This window comes from Puma concolor, chromosome B3 (genome assembly GCF_028749965.1).
Source record: "Puma concolor isolate L17-30 chromosome B3, mPumCon1.1.hap2, whole genome shotgun sequence".
In the NCBI taxonomy this organism is placed as follows: domain Eukaryota; kingdom Metazoa; phylum Chordata; class Mammalia; order Carnivora; family Felidae; genus Puma; species Puma concolor.
The window spans coordinates 43,329,359-43,353,852 of NC_141672.1; the positions used below are offsets into that span (position 1 = coordinate 43,329,359).

Here is a 24,494-nt window from a genome sequence, read left to right on the forward strand (position 1 = left end):
TTGCATCTTTCACTTATACTTTAAAAATGTAGCTACTAGAAAAATTTTAAATTACATATGTCTCACGTTGTATTTCTACTAGAGCTGAGAGGATAGTGGACAATACTGTACTGAAGATTTGCTACCTTATTTTCCATATTGTCTGTAAGTACAATGTTTAAAAAATATATATGTTGGTAAGAGCATTGGCTTTAGAAACAAACATGGTTATATACCTTGGCTATATGCTTATATGACCTGCAGTCAACTATCCCAACTTTCCATCTTCTCAGTCATATAATAAGGAGAATACTACTTGTGTGGCAGGATTGTTACAAGATATAAACACAAAATAGTTTATATTTAAAAAGCTATTACCAGGGTGCCTGGGTGGCTCAGTCAGTAAGCAACGGATTCTCAGTTTCAGCTCAGGTCATGACCTCAGGGCTCATGTGTTGGAGCCCCGCCCCCCACAATGGACTCTGCACTGACCGTGTGGAGCCTGCTTGGGATTCTCTCCCTCTGCCCCTCTCCCTGTCTTGTGCATACTCTCTCTCAAAATAAACTTAAAAAAATATTTAAAAAGTTTAAAAATGATAAATCAAAAAGATATTACCTAATTTAGTTCTTTAGGAGCTACTGATTCTTGATTTCATGCCCACAAGCATTTCTTCTAATAAATACGTATGTAGATCTCAAAACTGCTCAAGAATCATGGATTTAGAGATTTCAATCTCGTTTTCACTGGAGCCATGTGCACTGTAACATTTCTAACAGCCTTTACCTATTCCCCGCTTCTAACGACAAGGAATGCACCAGTGTATTTGGTCACTAATTCCATTTTTGGACAGCATGAATTACGAGGAAGTTCTTCCCAATGGTGATTGATACAAAAACTACGGCACTTGCTGAGCAATTATTACATGCCAGATCATATGCTAAATACTTTACATACATTATCCCATTTAAGTCACACAATACCCCTCCATGAGGTGGAAATATTTTAATTCTCATCTCATAGTTGAGAGACCTAAGGCCCAAAGAGATTACTTGACTAATATCATATAGGTAGTAAGAAGCATAGCTTAGATTTACCACTTACGTATTTGATTCCAAAACCAACATCATAAACCCTACGCACTATTGCCTCTGTGATAGCCTGCAGAAATAGAAAAAGGAGAAAACGTACTCATTTTCCCACAGTAAGTCCTTCAGCATCTGAAGGCAGATTTCATGTTTTTTCTTGATTTAACTTTCTCATTTCACTTTCTCCAATTACTCTTTGTATTACCTTTTCTTAGAAAGTGACTAAGATAGTCAAGTCCTATGACACATCCTAATTAGCTGATGTTCTTCTTAAAAACTGAACATGATATTCAAGAGGTCTGACCCTTGGAGTATATACTGGGACCATGTCATAATGGTAATTTCCACCAAATTTAAGTCTCATGACAATCTTGTGAATTTTTTCTACATGGGAATTCATATTTGTATATGGTAACCCAAAACAGTTTGATACCACAAACACCAATCATAATGAGCCTAATTACTGGGAAAGCAAAGTAAAAGCTGGGAAATAAGCTGGTTGACAAAAAAAGATACAGGTAACACGAGGCTCTCCCTATATCCACAATCCAGGACCATGGCCGAATTTATTCCAAGTGTCAGAAGAGCCATTAGATGACTTGGAGCAAGCAGGACAGATGGAACCTGGGAAAGAGCAAAACCAAAATAACAATTACAACAACAAAACCTGAAGTATTAGTAGTTGAAGATGCTTCCCTTATATTTCAAATATACTTGAAAAAATTCACAGTAACATTATATTTATGATAGCTTTTCAACCATTTTATGGCTGTTTGTTGATTTATCTGAATTTACATAACCTAACTATATACCTTAATAAATAAAAACACTCCTGGGGCGCCTGGGTGGCTCAGTCAGTTAAGCGTCCGACTTCAGCTCAGGTCATGATCTCGTGGTCCGTGAGTTCAAGCCCCGCATCGGGCTCTGCTGACAGCTCAGAGCCTGGAGCCTGTTTTGGATTCTGTCTCCCCCTCTCTCTCTGACCCTTCCCCGTTCATGCTCTGTCTCTCTCTGTCTCAAAAATAAATAAATGTTAAAAAAAAAAAAAATTAAAAAAAAAACCACTCCTTAAATCCTTTAAGTTGTTTTTATTCCAAATGACAATTATGAAACATTTTTATTAATTCTTGCTCTTTCTCTTTTGGAGGAAAAAATCAAAGAGATAAAAGAAGAGATACAGAAACATAAATTCTAAGGAAGATATTAAATTAAAAAAATAAAGAGATGCTTCTGTCATCAAAATGAAAATTAAGAAAAGGATTCTTTTTTATTTATTCTATTTTAATTTAATGTTTTATTTTACATTGGCGGGGAGAGAGAGAGAGAAAGAGAGAGCACGCGACACGAGCAGGGGAGGGGTAGAGAGACAGAGACAGAATCTGAAGCAGGCTCCAGGCTCTGTCCCAGCTGTCAGCACAGAGCCTGATGCGGGGCTCAAACTCATGAGCAATGAGATCATGAACCAAGCCAAAGTTGGACGCTTAACCAACTGAGCTACCCAGGCACCCCAAGAAAAAGATTCTTGATTGTCTTTACTCACACAAAGTTTGTAATATGAGCTCTATCTATCTATTTTAATGCTTATCTTTATTTTTGAGACAGAGAGAGACACAGCATGAGCAGGGGAGAGGCAGAGAGAGAGGGAGACACAGAATCCAAAGCAGGCTCCAGGCTCTGAGCTGTCAGCACAGAGCCCAACGTGGGGCTCGAACTCGTCAACTGCAAAATTATGACCCGAGCCGAAGTCGGACGCTCAACCGACTGAGACACCCAGGCGCCCTGTATTTATTTATTTTTTTAATAAATTAATTTATTTTCAGAGAAAGATAGAGAACCCAAGCACATGCATGAGCCAAGGAGGGGAAGAGAGAGGGAGAGAGAATCCCAAGCAGACTTCGCACCGTCAGCACAGAGCCTGCCACAGGGTTCGAGCTCATGAACTCTGAGATCATGACCTGAGTTGAAATCAAGAGTTGGACACTTAACTGACTGAGCTACCTGGACGACCCTGAACTCTAGTTCTAAAATATAATATAGCAGTTAAAATTAAATTGAAGATCTATAAAAATCTTTGGTTCTATGTGACATTTTTCAGTGAGAATTTTCCAGATCTGGTGACACCTCAAATATTAAATATTCAATCAAAATATGAAAGTCCTCATAACTAAATGCTAAAAATAATGGCTGTAGTTCCATTATCTAAGTAGACACAGCAGGTTTCTAGCCACATACAAGATAAGGATACCAACACAAACCCACTTAAAGCTCTAAATGTAAATATACTTATCTGTTTTATTCAGATGTGTTGATGCTGTTCCTGTTTTGTTTTTTTTTTCTAAACGGCAAACCAAATCCCTAAGTTTATGACATCAGTAAGTACAGGAGAATATGTAACCTGTTTCTCTGGGCCTGCCTTACTAAACTATAACTTAGAAATATTAACTGTTCTTTACTCAAACGCATTGTGATTTCTGATATATTTTGAGCTCAGTAGAATATATGAAAAATAAATTGTTATGTGCTTAATTTCTTTCTTTCTTTCTTTTTTTTAATTTTTGGAGAAAGAGAGAACGCAAGCAGGGAGAATGGCAAAGAGAGAGGATCTTAAGCAGGCTCCATGCTTAGTACAGAGCCCGACACGAGACGAGATCCCACAACCCTGGAATTGTGACCTGAGCTGAAATCAAGAGTCAGATGTTCAACTGACTAAGCTACTCAGGCACCCCTGATTTCTCACCCATTATACACATTTTCTACAATCTTCTAGTCTCCCTTGTTGAAAAACCCTAAATGTGTACGGCAAAAATTTTCAAAAATTTGAATAATAAAGATTCTGGCCTAAAATGAAATATAATCATCTTAAACCATAATTTTGGTCTTTAAATAATCTTGACCCCTATAAAATGAAAACTATAAGTAATATTATCACAATCAAGATTTGAGAGTCATTCCTAGCACTGCACACTTACTCTAAGGGAGACATTATTTGAATATTAGATATAATAAGATACAATACGAATTTTTTTTTATGTAATAGGAATTTCTTGGTATAGTAGGAATTTTTTTTATATATAATAGGAATTTAAAGACTAACATGAAAGAACTAAAGAGTTTAGAGCAGTCAGAGTAACTAAACACTGGAAACCAGAAAGACCTGAAAAAATACATCATAAGCTCCATAGTAAAGAATGTATCTTTTAATTCTAAAAAAGTCCCCTAACATAAAAACTTATATTAAAATAAATAAATAACAGAAATACCAATAAGAGGGGCACCTGGGTGGCTCAGTTGGTTAAGCATCCAACTTTGGCTCAAGTCATGATCTCACAGTTCGTGAGTTAAGCCCTATGTTGGGTTCTGTGCTGACATCTCAGAGCCTGGAGCCTGCTTTGGATTCTGTGGCTCCTTTTCTCTCTGCCCCTCCCCCTCTTGTGTGCGCGCGCGCGCGCGCGCGCGCGCGCGCTCTCTCTCTCTCTCTCTCTCTCTCTCAAAAATAAACATTAAAAAAAAAAGAAAATATCAGTAAGAAGAAATCTTCAGTTTTCTAAGTATTAGATGAAATGCTGATTACATGTGAAATAACCATACAAAGAAAGAAAATAAATGGTTAATTTAAAGTGGTTTGAGTGTATTCTCACCTGGTTTCTTAAATGGATTGTGTAGTATATACAATGAAGGAAATTAAATGAGGATCTTTTAGTTTAAGCTTTAGTACCTACAAAAAACAACAGGGGCGCCTGGGTGGTTCAGTCCGTTAAGTGTCTGACTTTGGCTCAGCTCATGATCTCACAGTTTGCCAGTTAGAGCCCCCCCAATGGGCTCTGTGCTGACAGCTCAGAGCCTGGAGCCTGCTTTGGATTCTGTGTCTCCCTCTGTCTCTGCTCCTCCCCCACTCATGTGCTCTTTCTCCCTCAAAAATAAATATTAAAAAAAAAAATTAAAAAGCAAAGTAATGGGGCGCCTGGGTGTCTCAGTAGGTTAAGCATCCGACTTCAGCTCAAGTCCTAATCTCACAGTTTGTGAGTCTGAGCCCCACATCAGGCTCTATGTTGACAGCTCAGAGGCTGGAGCTGCTTTCAGATTCTCCATCTCTCTCTGCCCCTCCCCTCCTCATACTCTGTCATTCTCTCTCTCTCTCAAAAATAAAAATAAACAATAAAAAAAATTTTTTAAGAAGGCAAAGTAATGAATCTCTTTAACAACAACAACAACAACAACAACAACAACAACAACAACAACAACAACAACTGGGGTGCCTGGGTGGCTCAGTAGGTTAAGCATCCAACTCTTAATTTTGGCTCAGGTCATGATCTCACAGTTGTGGGTTCAAGCCCTCTCAGTGCAGAGCCTGCTCGGGATTCTCTCTCCCCTCTCCCGCCCTCTCTCTTCCCTTCCCCTGCTCTCTCTCTCAAAATAAACATAAAAAAAATTAAAAAGAAACAACATAAAAATAGGTACCTCAAAATACTTGAAAAGAACACGAGTGAGTGTCTCTCTGAAGTGGGAAGGACATAATACCGACTCGATAACCACAACTCGGCGGTCTCTAGGATTCACCAATAGATGCCTGGAAGGTGACAGCTTTCATTTATAAACGTAAATAAAAGTTTGTATTTATTTTGGCACATAGTGCAATTTTGTTAAGAAGAGAAAGACATCTTCATTTTATTACTTGGTAAAGATAACATTCCTGACCTCTTATTACATGCCGTGCACTGTGTCACGATCTTCGTTAACGCAATTATCTCAGAAAACAAAAGTTACAGCCTAGTCTGAATACACACTTGAAGCACTAAAAAGATTTTTTTCTTTTTTTAGGTTATAAAAGTAATATATGCTCATAAAACTCCAAATATAATAGAAGTTTATAATTTGAAAAGTACAAATATTTTATACTTCGACTACACAGAAACTACCACTTACAGCAGTTTGTATATCTTCATTACTGTCCATGTGTATGCACGTATTTTAACAGAAATATTTATTCCATAGATGTTGTTCTGCGACTTACTTTTTTCAAATATCAATATATCTAAGACACCTTTTATATAACTACATATACAGAACTTTTTAATGGCTATAAGGTGTTTCACTATATGGATATATAATAATTTAATTATCCAACCTCCTTTATAAATGAACATTTAATTTGCTTTCAGTATCTCTTTGCTTGCCAATCATCTAGTCTTCAAATATATTTTGGAAAGAGCTGAAAATAAACAAGTAAAAATGGTAATGGAGGACAACTCTTTTTTGCATCAGATGTAACACAACCAAATATCTCTATGACTGGCCTTAGGAAAATCTAATCACAAAACCTGAGGGGGGAAAAAACCATAACTACATCTTACCTGAAATACAGGATGTGGATGAATTCCTTTAAGTAGGAATATAATTCTTCTGTATTGATATTATATTGAACAACTTTGATAGGCTACAAAAAATTAAAATGATTTATTAATATATAACAAAATAATTTCAAATTAATATATGGTTATTTATTGTACTAATCCATTTCCTAGTAATAAATCAAAAGTAATCTGTATTGAGAATAAATACAAACCCTAAATATAAATTAATCACTTAAATTAGGAATCTTTAAGAATTGGCTCATCGAAGATGACAGAACTTTTGGTTTGTGGGGATAAAAGTATGTGTTCACAAGCAGAGAGCTATGCTAATTCGAATTTTTCCTCTATATGGACTTACCATTTTGCCAGGACTGATAAAAATCAGCACTGATTAAAAAGTATGAAAAGCCTCCTCAAACACTCCAGACTTGGTTCAGGGCCTGCAAGTCACTCTCAAAGCACCAACACTTTCCTGTTGATAAGATCACCCCACTTAATTACTCGTAAAACGTGTACCTTCCCAACAGACTACCCAGTCCAAGGGCCAAGCACATGGTGTCGGGCCTACGATACATCTTCCTTTAATTAACACAGTACCAGGCACAAAATACATGCTTACAAATACGTGTGGTAAAAATGAGAACATACACTATTAGCATTACAAGAGTAAAGGCAAACACTCCCAAGCCATGAGTGCTAAGTCAACACCAATACATAACAAGGACTTTAATTATGATCCTCAGAAAGCTCTAAGTACTCTGATGCATCACTGGCAGACCTCTATTTACTCTTTTATTTTTTTTTAATGTTTTTTTTTCAACATTTATTTATTTTTGGGACAGAGAGAGACAGAGCATGAACGGGGGAGGGACAGAGAGAGAGGGAGACACAGAATCGGAAACAGGCTCCAGGCTCCGAGCCATCAGCCCAGAGCCTGACACGGGGTTCGAACTCACGGACCGCGAGATCGTGACCTGGCTGAAGTCGGACGCTTAACCGGCTGCGCCACCCAGGCGCCCCTCTATTTACTCTTTTAATGACAATACCATTAGCTCCGCTAATTTCATGATTTTATGTAGCTTACAAAAGGTTCCAAACCATGTATGGCTGATTAGAGATTAATCTTCACAGAAATTTGTCTTTTCCAGATGAAGATAAAAGCTGGAAGAACTGGGGCGCCTGTGTGGCTCAGTCGGTTGAGTGTCCGACTTCGGCTCAGGTCATGTTACCGTTTGTGAGTCTGAGCCCCACATCAGGCTCGCTGCTGTCAGTGCAGAGCCTGCTTCAGATCCTCTGGTCCCCCTCTCTCTACTCCTTCCCTGCTTGTGCTCTCTCTCTCTCAAAATAAACAATAATAAAAAAAAAAAAAAAGCTGAAAGCACTAAGAAAAGTGTCAATGAGAATGTTAAAGTTCTTAGTCAGGAATCTATCTAGTAATTTATCAAGTATCATATTAAAATCAAGTATTATAAAGCAAAATAACATAAAAAATGAATAGACAGGAACTTCCATCACATTTTGAATACCACACCACATATATCTATTACATTAACGCTTACCCAAGGATTTGCAGAAAATTTTGCAATCAATAAAATGATTCCCTAATCAAGCATAATTAAAAGGCTTTCTGAATCAACATATTTTGTGTTGATCTTAATGATCATCCCCATGCCAAATATAAATTGATGTACTAATCTATTCTGCTACAACATGTGTTTTATAAAACCAAATATGATCATATCCCATTGTTAAATAAGGGAATAATGTCTGCATAACATGTAATTTGTATTATGTTGGTTATTACTTCACGTAAGGCAAGAGGAGCTAAAATTATAACAGTTATAACTCTCATCAAGAAAGAGAATCATCAACTCAGTAACCAAACAGGTAGGCATCCTTTCAGATCTATTTTTCAAAAGCTTAAATGATTTTCTGTACCAGAGGCTCCTTTTCCAAAGCAGACCCTTTCATGACTCTTCACTGGGCTGCATTTCCTCTTGGTTCCTTAACAATAAATAGCCCCATTGGCCCCACACCGTATCATCTGCCCAGTCTCAACACCCACTGACCAAAGTTTTCAATCCATCATTTCATTTTATTTTTACTATCTCCGAGAGAGCCTCCAGTCACTCTCAGTTGCAAGCCAAAGCTATTCCAATTTTTTCCTGAGGGATCAATTATTATTTTGCAAAGTTACATGGGTTTTATATGGTCTCCCTCAGCCCTACTTTTCCCATTTGTGATCAAAGGGAAGTCCTTCAGGAATGCAAATATTAAGTTAAGGCAGGAGCATCTGTATTTGATTTTAATAGGTGAATTCTATGGCACGAAAAATTATTCTTCCAATTGTTCTATAAGTCCTAATCTGTCAAATTAGCTTTGGCAGGAAACTTTTAAAATGAAATAATGATGTAAAAAATTTTTCTTGAAATACAGTCATAAATTATATATTTAGCACTGTTGTAATCAAACTTACTTGAAGTCACATAAAAAATACTTTACAGGGGCACGTGGGTGGCTCAGTCAATTTGGTTAAGCATTCAACTCTTGATTTTGACTCAGGTCATGATCTCATGATTGTGAGATCGAGCCCGCATTGGGCTCTGCACTTACAGGCAAGAACCTGCTTGGGATTTTGGGATTCTTACTCTCCCTCTCTCTCTGTCCCTCCCCTGCTCATGTGTGCGTGCTCTCTCACTATCTCTCTCAAAATAAGTAAATAAACATTTAAAAAAAAGTTTACAGTACAGCATTTGTTTTGCTAAATTGTTAAAAAAAAATACCTTAGGCAAGCCAGCTTTTTTTATCACACTAGGAATTATGCATCTTGGACCAGTTTCTCCAGCAAATCCACACCTGCAAATAACAGAAAATTGAAACATTCAACTTATAACATTCTTTCTGTGTATTTGTCACAGAAGCAAGTTTTTCTACCTTTGTTTCAAAGCAGCGGTCACAAAAAACATATGAAAACATCTCTGATGTATTCAAAGGGGCAAAGAAACTAAAAAGAAATACCATCCAATCCATTATTGTGTATTATAGGTAAAAAAAAAAAAATTGTTTCAAATTAGTGATATTGTAAACCAGTATACTATTTCAGAATTTCAGATCAGCATGTACTTTTTTTTTAGTTTTAAATTTTACCTAGGGTGCCTAGGTGGTTCAGTCAGTTAGGCATCCAACTCATGATTTCAGCTCAGATTATCATTTCACAGTTCGTGTTCACAGCGTGGAACCTGCTCAGGATTCTCTCTCTCTCCTTGTCTCTGCCCCTCCCCTGCTCTCTCAAAATAAATAAACTTTTTTTACAAAATAAATTTTACCTTAGTTTCAGGGAGCATATCTCTATAACCCTCGATTTCTACTACATTATGGGATTTTATTTCACATAATGAAATCCCATAATGTGGTAGAAATCCAGGGTTATAATTATGAGTTATACATAATTCCATCATTCTAATATTATTAGCTTCCATATTGATGTGTTTGCTTTTGGTCTATTTTTTTTTTTTTTTACACTATGCATATTTGACATAATCACGCTGTTCACACATCATGAACTCACACAATAAGCTTCTGCCCATATTATTATAGTCTTCACTGTTATGTATATTCAATCCTTTTATTATTTACTTATTTATAATGTTTATTTATTTTTGAGAGAAAGAACACGAGCAGGGGAGGGCAGAGAGAAAGGGAGACACAGAATCCAAAGCAGGCTCCAGGCTCTGAGCTGTCAGCACAGAGACTGACGCAGGACTCAAACCCACGAACTGTGAGATCATGACCTGAGCTGAAGTCGGACACTTAATGGATTGAGCCATCCAGGTGCCCCCTAATTCATCCTTTATAAAAACAAACAAAAAAACCCAAAAAGGATTCTCCTGAGTATTTAGGTATTTCCATGTATGTTTCATGTTAGTACAACAAAACTTTCCAAAAAATGCTGCTAAAAATGATCACCATGTAAGTTTAGTTTTAACATTATCTCCTCCTGTCCTGTCTAGTTTTTAGTACTGCTCTCTTATCCCAAAATAGTTCTATCTTCTACTAGTCACATCATGTTTACTTACACCAGTTCTCAAATTCCCCAGGATGCAACAACCCACTGGTTGATTTCAATTCCTTTCTTTTACTTCATAAATTCATCTTATCACCCTCCTGTTGTCTTTGTCAATAATCACCTTCCTGTATAGTAGCTTTCTGCTTCTCATTTCCTCATAGCCAGAGTAATTATCTTTGTCAGTCTCAAGGTACTTATTATGGTATTAAAATAAGCCTTTAAAATAAGAAAACATAAATAAGGGAAGATTTTGCATTGAACACTAAGAGAATGTCATGGATCAAGAACTATGTTTAATCCAATTCTGAAGCACCTGAAGTCTAATTCTTAAATAGGAGGTTTTGACCCTTTACTCAACAAATAATTATTAAGCACCTACTATATATTAGGCAATGTTCAGATATATATAAAGATTTTCAGATGTTTCTATTTCAAATACCTATATGAGGCAATTCTGGCTGTTACTTTCCTCTCTCTTGAACCTAGTACAAGGGCTCTCAACCTGAAGTCCAAGGACCACTGTGATGGTTCGCCAAACCCTGAAACCCTGTGCAAATATTTTAAGGTTTGTGCATCTGTGGTTTTCTTTCGGTCGTCAAAGGGATCTATGCCATCCAAAAGTCTGAAAACTAATACTCTAGTGTTTACAAGTTGCCTTTTAAAACGTCAAATTTCCTAATCTAAGATTTTGGGGCAGAGGGGGGGCGGTGCAACAAAGGATCTCGAGTCTTACCTATAGGGCTTCACCTCTTTGTTTATGTGTGCAGTTTCTCTCATTTGACTTCCTACTCTTGGGGAGCAATGGCTCTGTCTTGTACTCGAATTTCCAGTACCAACAGCCGCTCCACTCAATAAATTATGTCTACGTTAGTTCGGTTGCTACCTTCCCAAGCAAACAAGACCAGGATAAGGGTCTAAGTCATCGCTGTCATCCCCTGCATGGAAGACACCAGCGGAGAAGACAATTCTCTCGAAGCCTCCTGGGCCTCCCCAACAGTCAGAACCGGATCCTCGGGATTCGTATCGCTCACAGTGAAAGTAATACGGGCCGTCATTCGCGGAGGTGCGGGAGGAAAAAGTGGAGACCCGGCGACCTGCCCAGCGAGCCTGGGGGGACCCGGCCCGGGCCTCGACCACCCGCCCTCCCCCGGGGACGACCGCAGCCAGCGCCGCCGTCACTCACTTGGTAAAAGCCTCTCCTAGGTCTATCACGACTGCCGTTTTCTCCCCGCCGCTCCCCAGGCCTTCATACAGAGGCATGGTAGTACGGAGAACAGTAAGAAAGAGAACACGGTCTTGGAACCCAACAGCTTCGGCTCTCGGAGGGGCGGGGCCGAAGCGACAGCGCGCGGGCGTGGCGACGGCGGGGACCTCAAGTGGCCGCGGCGCTCCGGGCCCGGGCTGTCACAGGCTGTGCCTCATTCCACGTCGGATCCAAATCCTCCAAGACGTCCCCGTCACCGGTACTAAGTTAGAAGAGACATGGGCGCCGTCGGATCGGGGTGCGGGATGAGCAAAGGGCCGAAGCGATCAGGCGCGCCGGGCACCCTGAATGGGGCGGAGTGAACCGGGTCCTTTCCACCGGCCACGCCCTCAAACAGCGCCTGGGGCGGAGGCTTACCCAGCGCGGCTGCCAAGCCCGGGATCTCGGGTCTCCAGGTGGGGGTCATTGAACACACAAAAAAAAACCCAGACCTTGATTTGTGCTGTCTTGGGGCAAAATTTGTTGTGCCAGGTGTTTTACCTATCGTGTATGCTTCTCAGGAAATAATGAGAATAAGTGTTATCTTTTTACCTGTACGAACTGAAGCTCAAAGAGATTAAATAACTTTAAAAAGTTTTTTTTTTTTTTCCTGGGGTGGTCATTCCGCTGAAAGTTTTCGTTGTAATCCAAAACAACAACAACAACAAACAAACCAGGGAAGTAGTGTCAAGGAATCTCTATGCAGGAACAGACAGGGTGGTTTAATGGAAGGAACATTGAACCGAGGGTTTCTGTTTACTCAGAAACTGAGGAGCTAGCTGTGTAATCCGAGGAAAGTTAGTAAATCTGTGCCAGGACGGGCACACAATTGGAATTATATAATATGGAGTGTTTACAACTTTATCGTTTCACAGCTCTACTTTTTTTTCTGCTGAAATTGCCCATGGAAACAGGAGTTAGTGGGGTAGGTTGCTACCTTGTCTCTGAACGATAGGAAGAGGAATGACCCGTTCATCCCCAGTATGTCTTCCTTACCTGTGTGGATAAGGGATAAGGTCTTTCCATAGTAAGGGTTAAGGCTGTACAATGCAAAAAGTTAGACAATGTAATTCATGTAGAATTCACTGATCAGTGATCTTCCTGAAAGCAAATTGCCAGAGGTCAGAGGTTGAAGTTGGAATTGTGCTAGGGAAGGAAGCTTCAAAAAGACTGGGAAAGGATGAAGCATTTTGCTTCACAGGGTCAGAGTGAAGAGGACCTTTTACTCGGGTTGAAATTCTGTTTCTTCTGCCACCTTCTATCGAGTTCCTAATACTTCTGATTATCTATTTTCTTATCTACAAACTTTACTGCTACTTCACGAGGTATTTGTGAAAATCGGTTGAGATATATTTATGAAACAGTTTTGAAACTATGAAGTGTTCTCACCCATCCTGTGTTGTCCGACTGTTCACCAACTGTGTTAGTTTCCTAGGGATGTTATAACAAAGTAGGACAAACTGGGTGGGATTTGTCCACCCAGGAGAAATTTATTCTCACAGTTCTGGGAGCTAGAAATCTTAAATGAAAGTGTTGGCAAGGTCATGCTCTCTCTGAAGGCTCTAACCCTAACCCTTGCCTCTTTCTAGCTTCTGGCGGTTGCCCTTAGTCCTTGGTGTTTCTTGCTTAATAGATGTATTACACCAATCTGTCCCTGTGGCCACCTGGCCTTCTTCCCTGTGTCTATGGTCTCCATGTAACAGTCTCTTCCCCATGTTTTCTTATCATTTTCCTCCTGTGCATCTCTCTGTGTCCAGATTTCCCTCTTATAGGAATACCAGTCATTGAATTAGGGTGCTAATCCTAACCCAATTTAACTTGGTTATATCTGCAAAGATCCTAATTCCAAATAAGGTTTCCAGTGGACAAGAGTTTGTGGGGGAATACTTTTCAACCCAGCACACCAGCTAAATATTGGCGTTCTCCATGGTTCTGCCCTGAGAGCCCTTCTTACTTTATTTTTTTTTTTTTCAACGTTTATTTATTTTGGGGACAGAGAGAGACAGAGCATGAACGGGGGAGGGGCAGAGAGAGAGGGAGACACAGAATCGGAAACAGGCTCCAGGCTCTGAGCCATCAACCCAGAGCCGACGCGGGGCTCGAACTCACGGACCGCGAGATCATGACCTGGCTGAAGTCGGACGCTTAACCGACTGCGCCACCCAGGCGCCCCTAGCCCTTCTTACTTTATACCCTCTCCTTTGACAATCTCTTTCATTCCCATACATACAGCTAGACTCATGTTTGTTGACTTCTGTTTGCTAGGTCTTTGCCCTCACAATAACTTTATGAGTTAAATATTACTTCTCCCTTTTACAAATGAGGATACTGAGGACAAGAGAGGTTAAAAATGTGCCCAAGACCTCTTAGCTGGTAAGTGGCAGAGCAGGAATTGAAACTCAGACTCCAGAGCTCAAACTGCACTGCTTAATTATAAAGTAGTTATGCATTAACTCAAATATGTATGTTGTATCACAGAATTTTGAAACCTTAGTATATGAAATAACCTAGGAGGGTTTCAAGTCTAAACTCCAACCAACTACAAGACTCTCCTATCCGTCTGTGATGAGAGTTTTCTCCCCAAATGTTTCCAGTGATGACTAGTTTCAATCTACAATGTACTGAAAATGCATTTGGTAATACAACTAGGGGTTTAAATAAAAGGAAAATGCTGTAAAGATAAACATTTAAAGAAGCCCAACTCTTCCAGCAGCTCGATATAATGGATCAGAGTTGAGCCCTAGCTCTATTAGCTGAGTGATTTCAGGTAACTCCATTAAACTTTACAAATTTCCTCATTTGCAAAATGAGGAAGATATACAGGCCTAATAATCGAAAGTAGGTTGAATGGAATCTGCAACCCTTGAGCTAATACTCCATAGTCTGTCTCCCCTGCTCTCCCTGCTCCCTTTTCCCAAGCCAGGCATTCCTATTCTTCTAACTATTCCTATTTTTGCAGTTTTCAGGCCACTCATGAGCCCATTTACCCACTTCTGGAATTTTCCTATTTTGTTAATGTGGCCCATAAGTTATACAACACCCAAGTTACATCTGAAGGGTTCATAGTATGACAAGGCACAACTCTCTTGCTCCAGCTTCTGTGCTTTATTAATTTATAGAGTGCGTGTCTGTGTTTTATTTTCAGTCACATCATACTATTGACTCGGTTCTCTCCAACCTTGCAAATAAAAACCTAATGTGTACCAAAACTTGGAGATTTATACCTCTTTCTGTCAAATTTGATTTGGCTTGTTTGGGTCCATCTTTCCAGCCTTTCCATATCGTGAAAAAACAAAAACCCAGGTCTTTTTGAATCAAAACTCTGGCATTTGACCTACAAAATACAGTACCACTCACAAGTTTGAGAAGCATGCTTTCAAGTTTTTCAGGGCATATTATATGCTAGAACCAGAAACTAAAACAATAGGAAAGAATGGTCTACTCACAGACTATATTGGAGAGATGGACATATAAGGTAATAAATACTATTCTGGAAATATATAGACAGTATTAAAGGAGGAGGGAGGAAGAGAACCAATCAATTGCCTACAGAATAGTTGCAGCAGCTTCAGGGAGGTATCCATCCATTCTTGAATTCAAGCTGATGCTCTGTTAGGCACTGGAAGTACAAATATAAAACAATATTTCTAGTCACATTTACAGACAAATAAGCAAACTTTTAAAACGATTGATAAAAGTTAATGCTTGGATGAACATGGTGCTTTAAAGGCAGAGACCAGGGAACAACTTGAAATTTTTCCATGGGAGGTGGGACACAATAAATGAACTTTAGAAGCCTAGTGGCAGTGTTCCAATTGACCTACAGAAAGGGCATTCCAGATTGAGACAACTGCATGTGGCAAGAGTTTGTAAGAAATTTGGTAAGGCTAGAGGGGTAGGTGTCAATTGGCAAAATTGCCAATTGGGTGGTGGGTCTAAATCATTAAGCCCCTTACTGATATACTGGGGACTTTGGACTTTATGCTATAGTTATTGGTCACCATTCAAAATATGTTAAGCAAGGGAAAGACGGTGTCATATTTGTGTTCAATTTGATCACTTTGCATTCACTTCTATTTTTATTTTTATTTTTTTAATTTAATTTTTTTTAATTTACATCCAAATTAGTTAACATATAGTGCAACAATGATTTTAGGAGTAGATTCCTTAGTGCCCCTTATCCATTTATCCCATCTCCCCTCCCACAACCCCTCCAGTAACCCTCAGTTTGTTCTCCATATTTCTGAGTCTCTTACGTTTTGTCCCCCTCCTTGTTTTTATATTATTTTTGTTTCCCTTCCCTTATATTCATCTGTTTTGTCTCTTAAAGTCCTCATATGAGTGAAGTCATATAATATTTGTCTTTCTCTGACTAATTTCATTTAGCATAATACCCTCCAGTTCCATCCATGTAGTTGCAAATGGCAAGATTTCATTCTTTTTGATTGCCAAGTAATACTCCATTGTTCATCCATCCATCGATGGACATTTGGGCTCTTTCCATACTTTGGCTATTGTTGATAGTGCTGCTATAAACATTGGGGTGCATGTGTCCCTTCAAAACAGCACACCTGTATCCCTTGGATAAATACCTAGTAGTGCAATTGCTGGGTTGTAGGGTAGTTCTATTTTTAGTTTTTTGAGGAACCTCCATACTGTTTTCCAGAGTGGCTGCACCAGGTTGCATTCCCAACTTCTTTTATTTATTTATTTTTTTTTAATGTTTATTTTTGAGAGAAAGAGAGAACACAGGGAAAGGGAGACAGGATCTGAAGCAGTCTCCGGACTGTGAGCACAAAGCCCTACGTGGGACTCAAACTCACAAACCGAACTGTGAGATCACAACCTGAGTCAAAGTTGGGCGCTTAACTGACTGAGCCATCCAGGCACCCCGTCTTTATTTTTTTTTAAAGTTTAGTTATTTCGAGAGAGCGCATGTGAGTGGGGGAGGGGCAGAGAGAGAGAGAGAGAGAGAGAGAGAGGGAGCTAGAGAACCCTAAGCAGGCTCCATGCTGTCAGTATGGAGCCAGACATGGGGCTCAAACCCACAAACCATGAGATCATGACCTGAGCCAAAATCAAGAGTTGGACACTTAATGGACTGAGCCACCCAACTGCACCTGTGTTCACTTCTTTTGAAGTGGGGTAGACTGGGGCACATGCTGGCTCAGTCTCTACAACATGTGACTCTTGATCTTGGGGTTGTAAATTTGAGCCCCACATTGACTGTTGAGATTACTTAGAAAAATAAAATAAAATCTTGGGTTTTTTCTTTCTTTCTTTCTTTCTTTCTTTCTTTCTTTCTTTCTTTCTTTCTTTCTTTCTGAGAAAGAGAGAGGGTGCAAGTGTGTGAGGGGCAGGGAGTCTCAGGAGGGTCAGAGGGAGAGAGAAGGGGAGAAGTGGGGCTCGAGCTCACCTGATGTGGGACTCAAACTCATGAACCGTGAGATCATGACCCGAGCTGAAGTCAAATGCTTAACGACTGAGCCACCCAGTGGCCCCCCAAAAGAAAAATCTTTAAAATGGGATAGACCAGAGTGAAATGGAGGGGATTGAGATTGTGGTGAGAAACCAATTTGCAAGCTATTCCAAGAGTCCATGAGAGAAATGATGACCATTAACTAGGTGATAATAATATATATGCAACTAATTACCTTTAAAATGTTCCCCATATGGGAGAAGACCAAATTTTATATTTAGTAACAATAAAATTTCAATAAGGCATTGATCACAATTTAGAGCCGTTTTTTACAGACACTGTTAGAAAAATATTTAATATCTGATCTAATGAACTAAAGTTACATGGTCAGAAGTTCTTTATAGTTCCAGTTACAGAAGTCCCTCCAAATTAGTTTTTTTCTAATATACAAGACTTAATCAGAATTGCAGATCTCATAAGGGAGCTTTATTTTTCAATTCCTTCTGCAGGTTATGTCCCCAAAATGAAGATAATAACTAATCCTTAAACCCATATTTAAAACTGTTCATTCTTAGTCGTCAAAATCCTCCTCAAAGCTAACAATTACTTACTGTTTCAGGAATAACTTGTCTTCTTTAAAAAAAAAATTTTTTTTAAATGTTTATTTATTTTTGAGAGACAGAGACAGAGGAAAAAAAACCAACAAAAGGGAAGGGCCACAGAGAGAGGGAAACATGGAATCCAAAGCAGGCTTGAGGCTCTGAGCTGTCAGCACAGAGCCCTGTAGGGAGCCTGAACCCACAAACAGTGAGATCATAACCTGAGCCCAAGTCAGGCTTAACCAACTGAGCCACCCAGGAATAACTCACCTTCTTTAACTCAGAGACCCATGTTGGGTCCAGAGTGGCTGGGAAGGTGACCAATCTTAGGCTTCTTGAATGCACCATAAAAGCTCTTCAAAGTTTAGTCAAAGAAGAGTTTTCATTAGTACCAATGACTCAAGCAGTTGCCTTTAGAGCTAGAGATCTGGAAGTTTTCTACCCCCCTCTCATTCAATCTTTTCCTATCCCAATCAATTACAAAGTTCTATAGTATGGTAAACCTTATCTATTCCCTTCCTATTTTGCAATCAGGATTATAACAATACCTGCTTAATTGGTCTCTCTGTCCCCTCCACAGTCCATTGTCTGTACTGCAGGCTGAATAAGCATTCTAAAATGCAAATGCAATCATTAACACTCTTTGCTTCAAATCTTTCAATGATATTCTGGAGTTTTAAGATAAAGCAGTAGCTATAATAACCTACCAGTAGTTTCCCAAATATATTCTGCTGCTTCACACCTCCCATATTGTGCTGAGAATGCCTTCTTTATCTAACATCTTTGTTCTTTGTCTCTCCAAACTTTGCTGAAGTATCACCTCCTCTGAAAAGCTTTCCCTGACCTCTGGTCTGTCAGTATATTTAGATCTTTATCTGGGCCTCCATGACATCCTGTGCACATTACAGAACACTAAAATATTTTTGCCTATTTAGCTTGCTGTTGTCTCCCTCGTGCCTAACAGAGCATCTGGAGTATTGTAGGTTCTGTATAAATTATTAATGAGTAACTAACATTGACTACTGTAATCTCTTATTTACTGTGCCTTCACCCTGAGAGCAGAGATTTTGTAGACCAGAACCTACCTGGAACTGAGTATGGAATAGGCTTTGGTAGTTTTTTGAATGGATGACAATGGCATAGAAAGATGGCCAGCTACACTGCCTCCCATCTTACCTTGTTGGCAAGGCAAGTGGGAAATTGCTTTAGACTTTGTATGTAGCTGCCCATCTGCGTGATTGACCACAATAGTGCTCTTGAATCTGACCTCTCAAAGAATATTTCATGACACATTTCATGAATACTCATGACACGTTGTAATAAAACTTCAAAAAATGAGCCAGAGCTCACAATGAGCTGGAATTACGGTGGTGTGTCCCCTTTGAGGAAAGAGAAGTAATTCACTAGAGAGTAGAACCAGAAACTGTGTTAAGGTCAGGACATATCTGGGCTGATTTATCACACTCTTCATTCTTGTAGAACTACGTAATGAAAATTTATTGCTAACTATAAGGTATGGCAAGATCTTGAACTATCAGTCACAGAATCCATTACTCACAGAATATTTAAACTTACTTGTAAAGGCAGAGAATATTGACTAAACTATTTAATAAATATTTTAATAAACCATACATTGAGCCATAAATACATTTGTTTGCTGAACTAGCATCCTATTTTATTAATATTCTATTATAAATTATTTCATGCCGTGCCTACAAATGAAAGAATAGAAATGGAAGTTTTCTGGTTTCCCCATATTCTTACCTCAGGCCAGAGTCAGGTTTGGAATAGAGCCTACTGACTTGGATTTGTTTGTATTATTGCTAAAATGAGAGAATGAAGTTTTTGTTGTTGTTTTCTCATTATTTTTTTCTATTAGTTTCAAACAGAAAGTTTGATATTTTATTCTGAAAAGATAGAGTACATAGAATGGTTGGATATAGACCTGATTTTTAAAAAATAGGTTCACAGTAGAATGACTTAATTAAGAGTGTCTATTTGTGGGGTGCCTGGGTGGCTCAGTTGGTTAAGTGTCTGACTTCAGCTCAGCTCATGATCTCATGGTTCGTGAGTTTGAGCTCCGTGTCAGGCTCTGAGCTGTCAGCATAGACAGCAGGAGCCTGCTTCTGATTTTGTGTCTCCCTCTCTGTCTGCCCCTCCCCTGCTAGTGCTCTGGGTCTCTCTCTCTCTCTCTCAAAAATAATATAAATAAAAATTAAAAAAAAAGAGTGTCTATTTGTTACAGTTGTGTTACTCTAAGTATTTGTTTACATTCAGGGCAGTGATGGAAGGAACATTATTCCTTAGATAACTGATCCATGCATAATAGCTTATGGTTTTGTTGAGAAATCGGTAAGATATAATAAATGCTAATGAAAAAAACTATTTGGGGGGAACTTTTGATAAATTACATGTTTTTATTATAGAAAATTCCTCTTTTATTAACAATAGCTTTGATTTTTTTATTATCTAGTACATGCAGGCACAGTGCTATATCCATTATCTCATTCGATCCTCACAAATCCTCATTAGTCACCAAATGAAAAATAATACTTGCTCAGAGAGGGTAAGTAACTTGTATACGTTCATACCACTTGTATGTGATGAAACCTGGGATTGCTTTTTCTATCGCCCCACACTGCCTTTTGAGAAAGATGACAGCTAAATTACAAATGCGGACATCAGGCACACGGAAAGGGAAAAATAATCCAGAGCCAAAACATTTAAATAAATGTGACAAGATGCATCTAAAATTAAACAGCGCATTGAAGGGTGTGATTTGTTCAGCTACAGAGAAACTATTCCCAGACAGTCTAGATTATGTCTCTAATCAATATGCTCGGTGAGGGAAAGCTATTCCATTTTTTGAAACAGATCCCACACATTTTAGCTGAAAATAGTTAGTCATTTCATAACCAAAGGGGGAGAGTAATCCTTTAACATCCATATGGCATACGTTTTCTGAGCTTATTTTTGAATTTCCTTCAGTTCCTTAAACCCCAGCCTGACGGGATCACTTGGCAATGAGAAGAAACACTGCCATGTGTGTCCTATCAGGACACGCATGGAGCCCCTCTTCTCCAAGTCCTTATCTGACAGAGGTTGTTTTGCCATCTGGGCTTATTGCTTGAAGTTATAAACAAGTCACAGGAACAATGACTGGAACTTTTATATTAAGCAATCGTTGTTAAAATGTTTTAGATGTGATCGTGGTATTGTAGTTACGTTATTAACTAAAGACTTCTCTGATAGAGTTGCATGATGAAAAATTATATGATGCTTGAGATTTGCTACCAAATAATATGAGGAGGGGCAGATTTAATTTATGGATGGGGCAGATAGGCCTTGGGTCGGAGGTTTGGGGGCCTGCGTAATGGCTAGTTGGGTTTCTTTTGAACATTGCTTTGTCTACTTTTGCATATTAAAAAAGTAAAAGTTTTTAAAAGAAGAAATAAAAATACAAGATTGAATCCATTCTTGGGACATGTGTTCATTCTGTGATAATTCTTACCGTCAAGTACAGCATTTAGGCTATACATATAGTTCTCAAAGTATATTCTGATAGGGTTGCTTATTATCATGGGGATCGGTGCATATGGACAATATTTACATCAGGATAACATTGTTTTTCTAAATTCTTTTTTTAATCTTTTTAAAAAAGTTTATTTACTTATTGAGAGAGAGAGAGAGAGAGGGAGAGAGAGAGCATGAGAGCATGAGTAGGGGAGGGGCAGAGAGAGAGGGAGAGAGAGAATCCCAAGCAGGCTCCACACTGTCAATGAAGAGCCCCATGTGGGGCTCAAACTCGCAAACCGTGACCTGAGTTGAAATCAAAGGTCAGATGCTTAACCCACTGAGCCACCCAGGTGCCCCCAGGATAAAATTTTTATTCTCATTTTGTCATTTGATACTTCGATGTAATATTCCTCATTGGATGTCCTCCCAAATAGCATCATCCTTCTCATTATTTCCTGGGACATTTACTGTGGTGGTCATCATTGTCATTGTTATTGTTTTGTGGTACTGTTGTTTTGTAGTGGCAAAAATCTGGGAGTGTGTGAGTACATTTTTGTGGAGTGTGGCAGGCACGCATCCTGTCAAAGTTGTTTGTGGTTTGGAATAGTTATGATGCATTGGGCTAGTGACTGGGTCTAATTATAATGTCTTTATCCTTTACCAATCACCAAGAAGACACTTTATCCTTCACAAAAAAAGGAAAAAAAAGTGGCAAAGCCTAGCTTCACACCCTCTAGAGAAAAATAACATGACTTACTGTCTAAAGTTGTCAGTAGGCACATAGATAGCACAGAGAGAAGATTGTCAATGTATGCCTGTCATTCAGGGGCAAAGATCAAAGCAATAGCAAAGCAGCAGGTCAACTATACTTACATTTAAAAAAAAGTAAAACTAAACCAAACCAAAATCAAAACCAATCTGAACAAGCAAAAGCAGTGACAAATATCCATCAACTGGTGAGTAGATAAACAAAGTTTGGTATAGTGATACAATGGCATATGTTCAGCAGTAAAAAGGAATAACCCACTCGTACATGCTGTAACAGAGATGAACCTAAAAATCATTATGCTAAGTGAAAGAAGCCAGCCAAAAACCCCCCACATATTGTATGATTTATTTTATATGAAATGTCCAGAAGTGACCAATCTATAGAGATAAAAAAAATATATTAGTTTTTTCCTAGGGCTGAGGTGGGAACAGGGATTAATTGTAAATGGGCAGTAGGAATTTTATTGGGGTGATGAAAATATTCTAAAACTGGACTATGGTGATAATTGCATAATTTGAGAAATTTAATAAAGTTACTAAAAATCATGTAAGTGTATACTTAAAACTGGTGAATTTTATGGTATGTGAATTATACCTCCACAAAGCAGTACCGAGGACTTGGTTTTCACTGTACATTTGACATTGCTGAACATGTGAGATGCAGTAGTTATCAGAGCTGTAAAATGGGATGGCCCCTGGACAAAGTTTGCTTGTCACATGTTACAACATTACAAATGCCTACTCTCTGATTCGGAACTCCAGCACCAAGAAGTTTTGTACCAAAAATTGCTGGTGGTGTTGAATGTCTCTTAGAAATACATCTGCATGGCTTTCTTCTTATCATAGGGGAAAAGGATTCCCTTCTTTTATTCAAAGCTAATCCCTCCAGTTGGGCTCTGTTCTTCATTCCCTACTCTTTCTCCCTGACTTTTCTTTCTCAACTACCTGTCTCCTTTTCTTTTCCATCAGCATCTTTCCAAAAAGGACCATCTTCTCAAACTATCTTTTCCTCTGGCAACCACCCTCTTTTCCTTTCCTCTCCTCTCCTCTCCTCTCCTCTCCTCTCCTCTCCTCTCCTCTCCTCTCCTCTCCTTTCCTTTCCTTTCCTTTCCAACTAACCTTATTGAAAGACTTGTCTATTTTTTTTCATCCTCCTTACTTTCCATTGTTCCTTAATCCATTACAGTCTAGATTTTGCCACGTGACCAAAATTTCTCTTGCTTGACACATCGGTAATTTCTTAGGTTGCTGGATCCAATGGATACATCTCCCTTTTAACCTATATGACCTCTCTGTAAGTTTTCAAACTGTTTGACTCCTCTCACCTTGAAACTTTCTTTTCCCTCACCTTCTACAATAATACCCTGTTTGGGCTTATAACACTTTATGGATATTTCTTTAGAGTCTTCTAGTATTCTGTCTATCCCTTAATATATGTTATCCACCATTTTGTCCTTGGCTCACCTCTCTTCTTACCTCTGTATACTCTTCTTGAGTTATCTCATCCTTCTCCATGACTTCATTTACCGTCTTAGACTCATGGCCACTCACACACTCTCCAACAATCTATACCTCCAGCTCAGATCTATTCCCTGTGTTTAAATTTAAAAAGTTTTTAAATCTTTTAAAATTTATTTTTGAGAGAGAGAGAGAGAGACAGACAGACAGACAGACAGAACGTGAGTGGGGGAGGGGCAGAGAGAGAGAGGGGGACACAGAATCCAAACCAGGCTTCAGGCTCTGAGCTGTCAGAACAGAGTCTGATGTGGGGCTTGAACCCATGAGCTGCAATATCATGACTTGAAACGAAGTCAGATGCTTAATCGACTGAGACATCCAGGTGCCTGTATTCCCTGTGTTTAAAACCTACAGTTTTCAATTACTTACTGATCAGTTCTTTGTAGAAGTATCACAACTGTCTTAAATTCAACAGGTCCAAATCTTTACTACTTACAATCTGTTGAAAAGTGGCCCCATAGCCTACATTTCTTATTATTCTGAAGGACCTCTTTCCAGGAGCCCAAACTGGAAACCTAAAATAGTCATTCTCAACTCCTCCCTTTCTTTACTTCCAATATTTAATCAGACATGAAGTCCTGTGATTTCTTTTTCTTGTATATCTCAGGTCTGTTACCTCCTCTTCATCCTTGCTACTACATTAGTTCAGACCTTCACCATCCTTCTCTTTCACTCTCTAATCTTGCTTTCACAAGACCACAACACGGTAACCACGAGGATTCTGTGGGTTCTGTGCACTGTCACTTGGGACTTTATGATCAGTAAATCCCTGAGAGAGAAATTTGGTGAATACTGTCTTTGCAGAGTTCAGGGATCATAGAGCTGCAGCACTTAGAGATGGCATCAAAGATGGCTTCAGCAAAGCTGACCCAGTGGCAGTGAAGCTCCTAGCAAAAGTATAGCAGTTATCCACACCAGTCATCAGCGGCAGTGTCTTAGACACAAGAAC

The 24,494-nt window shown here is 39.0% G+C and overlaps 1 protein-coding gene and 1 long non-coding RNA gene across 4 annotated transcripts in view; one reads left to right on the top strand and one right to left on the bottom strand.

Moving 5' to 3' along the window:
- Positions 1-11,823, bottom strand: part of ACTR10 (actin related protein 10) — a 27,497-nt gene extending 15,674 nt beyond the window's left edge. The window contains exons 1-5 of one of the 3 annotated variants that reach the window (XM_086709651.1): positions 11,666-11,823; positions 9,200-9,272; positions 6,417-6,499; positions 5,524-5,632; positions 1,582-1,689 (exon numbers count right to left, since the gene is read on the bottom strand). In XM_086709651.1, the coding sequence (XP_086565777.1) occupies positions 1,582-1,689; positions 5,524-5,632; positions 6,417-6,499; positions 9,200-9,272; positions 11,666-11,742 (450 nt within the window). In that variant the 5' untranslated portion in view covers positions 11,743-11,823. Of the gene's footprint in view, positions 1-1,581; positions 1,690-5,523; positions 5,633-6,416; positions 6,500-6,774; positions 6,889-9,199; positions 9,273-11,215; positions 11,386-11,665 lie in introns of those variants that run through there. The other 2 variants (XM_086709652.1, XM_086709654.1) reach the window with 2 other exon arrangements.
- Positions 11,811-21,217, top strand: LOC147579936 (uncharacterized). The gene is made up of 2 exons (XR_015252346.1): positions 11,811-12,141; positions 20,217-21,217. It is a non-coding gene; the product is annotated as an uncharacterized LOC147579936 (long non-coding RNA).
- The last annotated feature ends 3,277 nt before the right edge of the window (positions 21,218-24,494 follow it).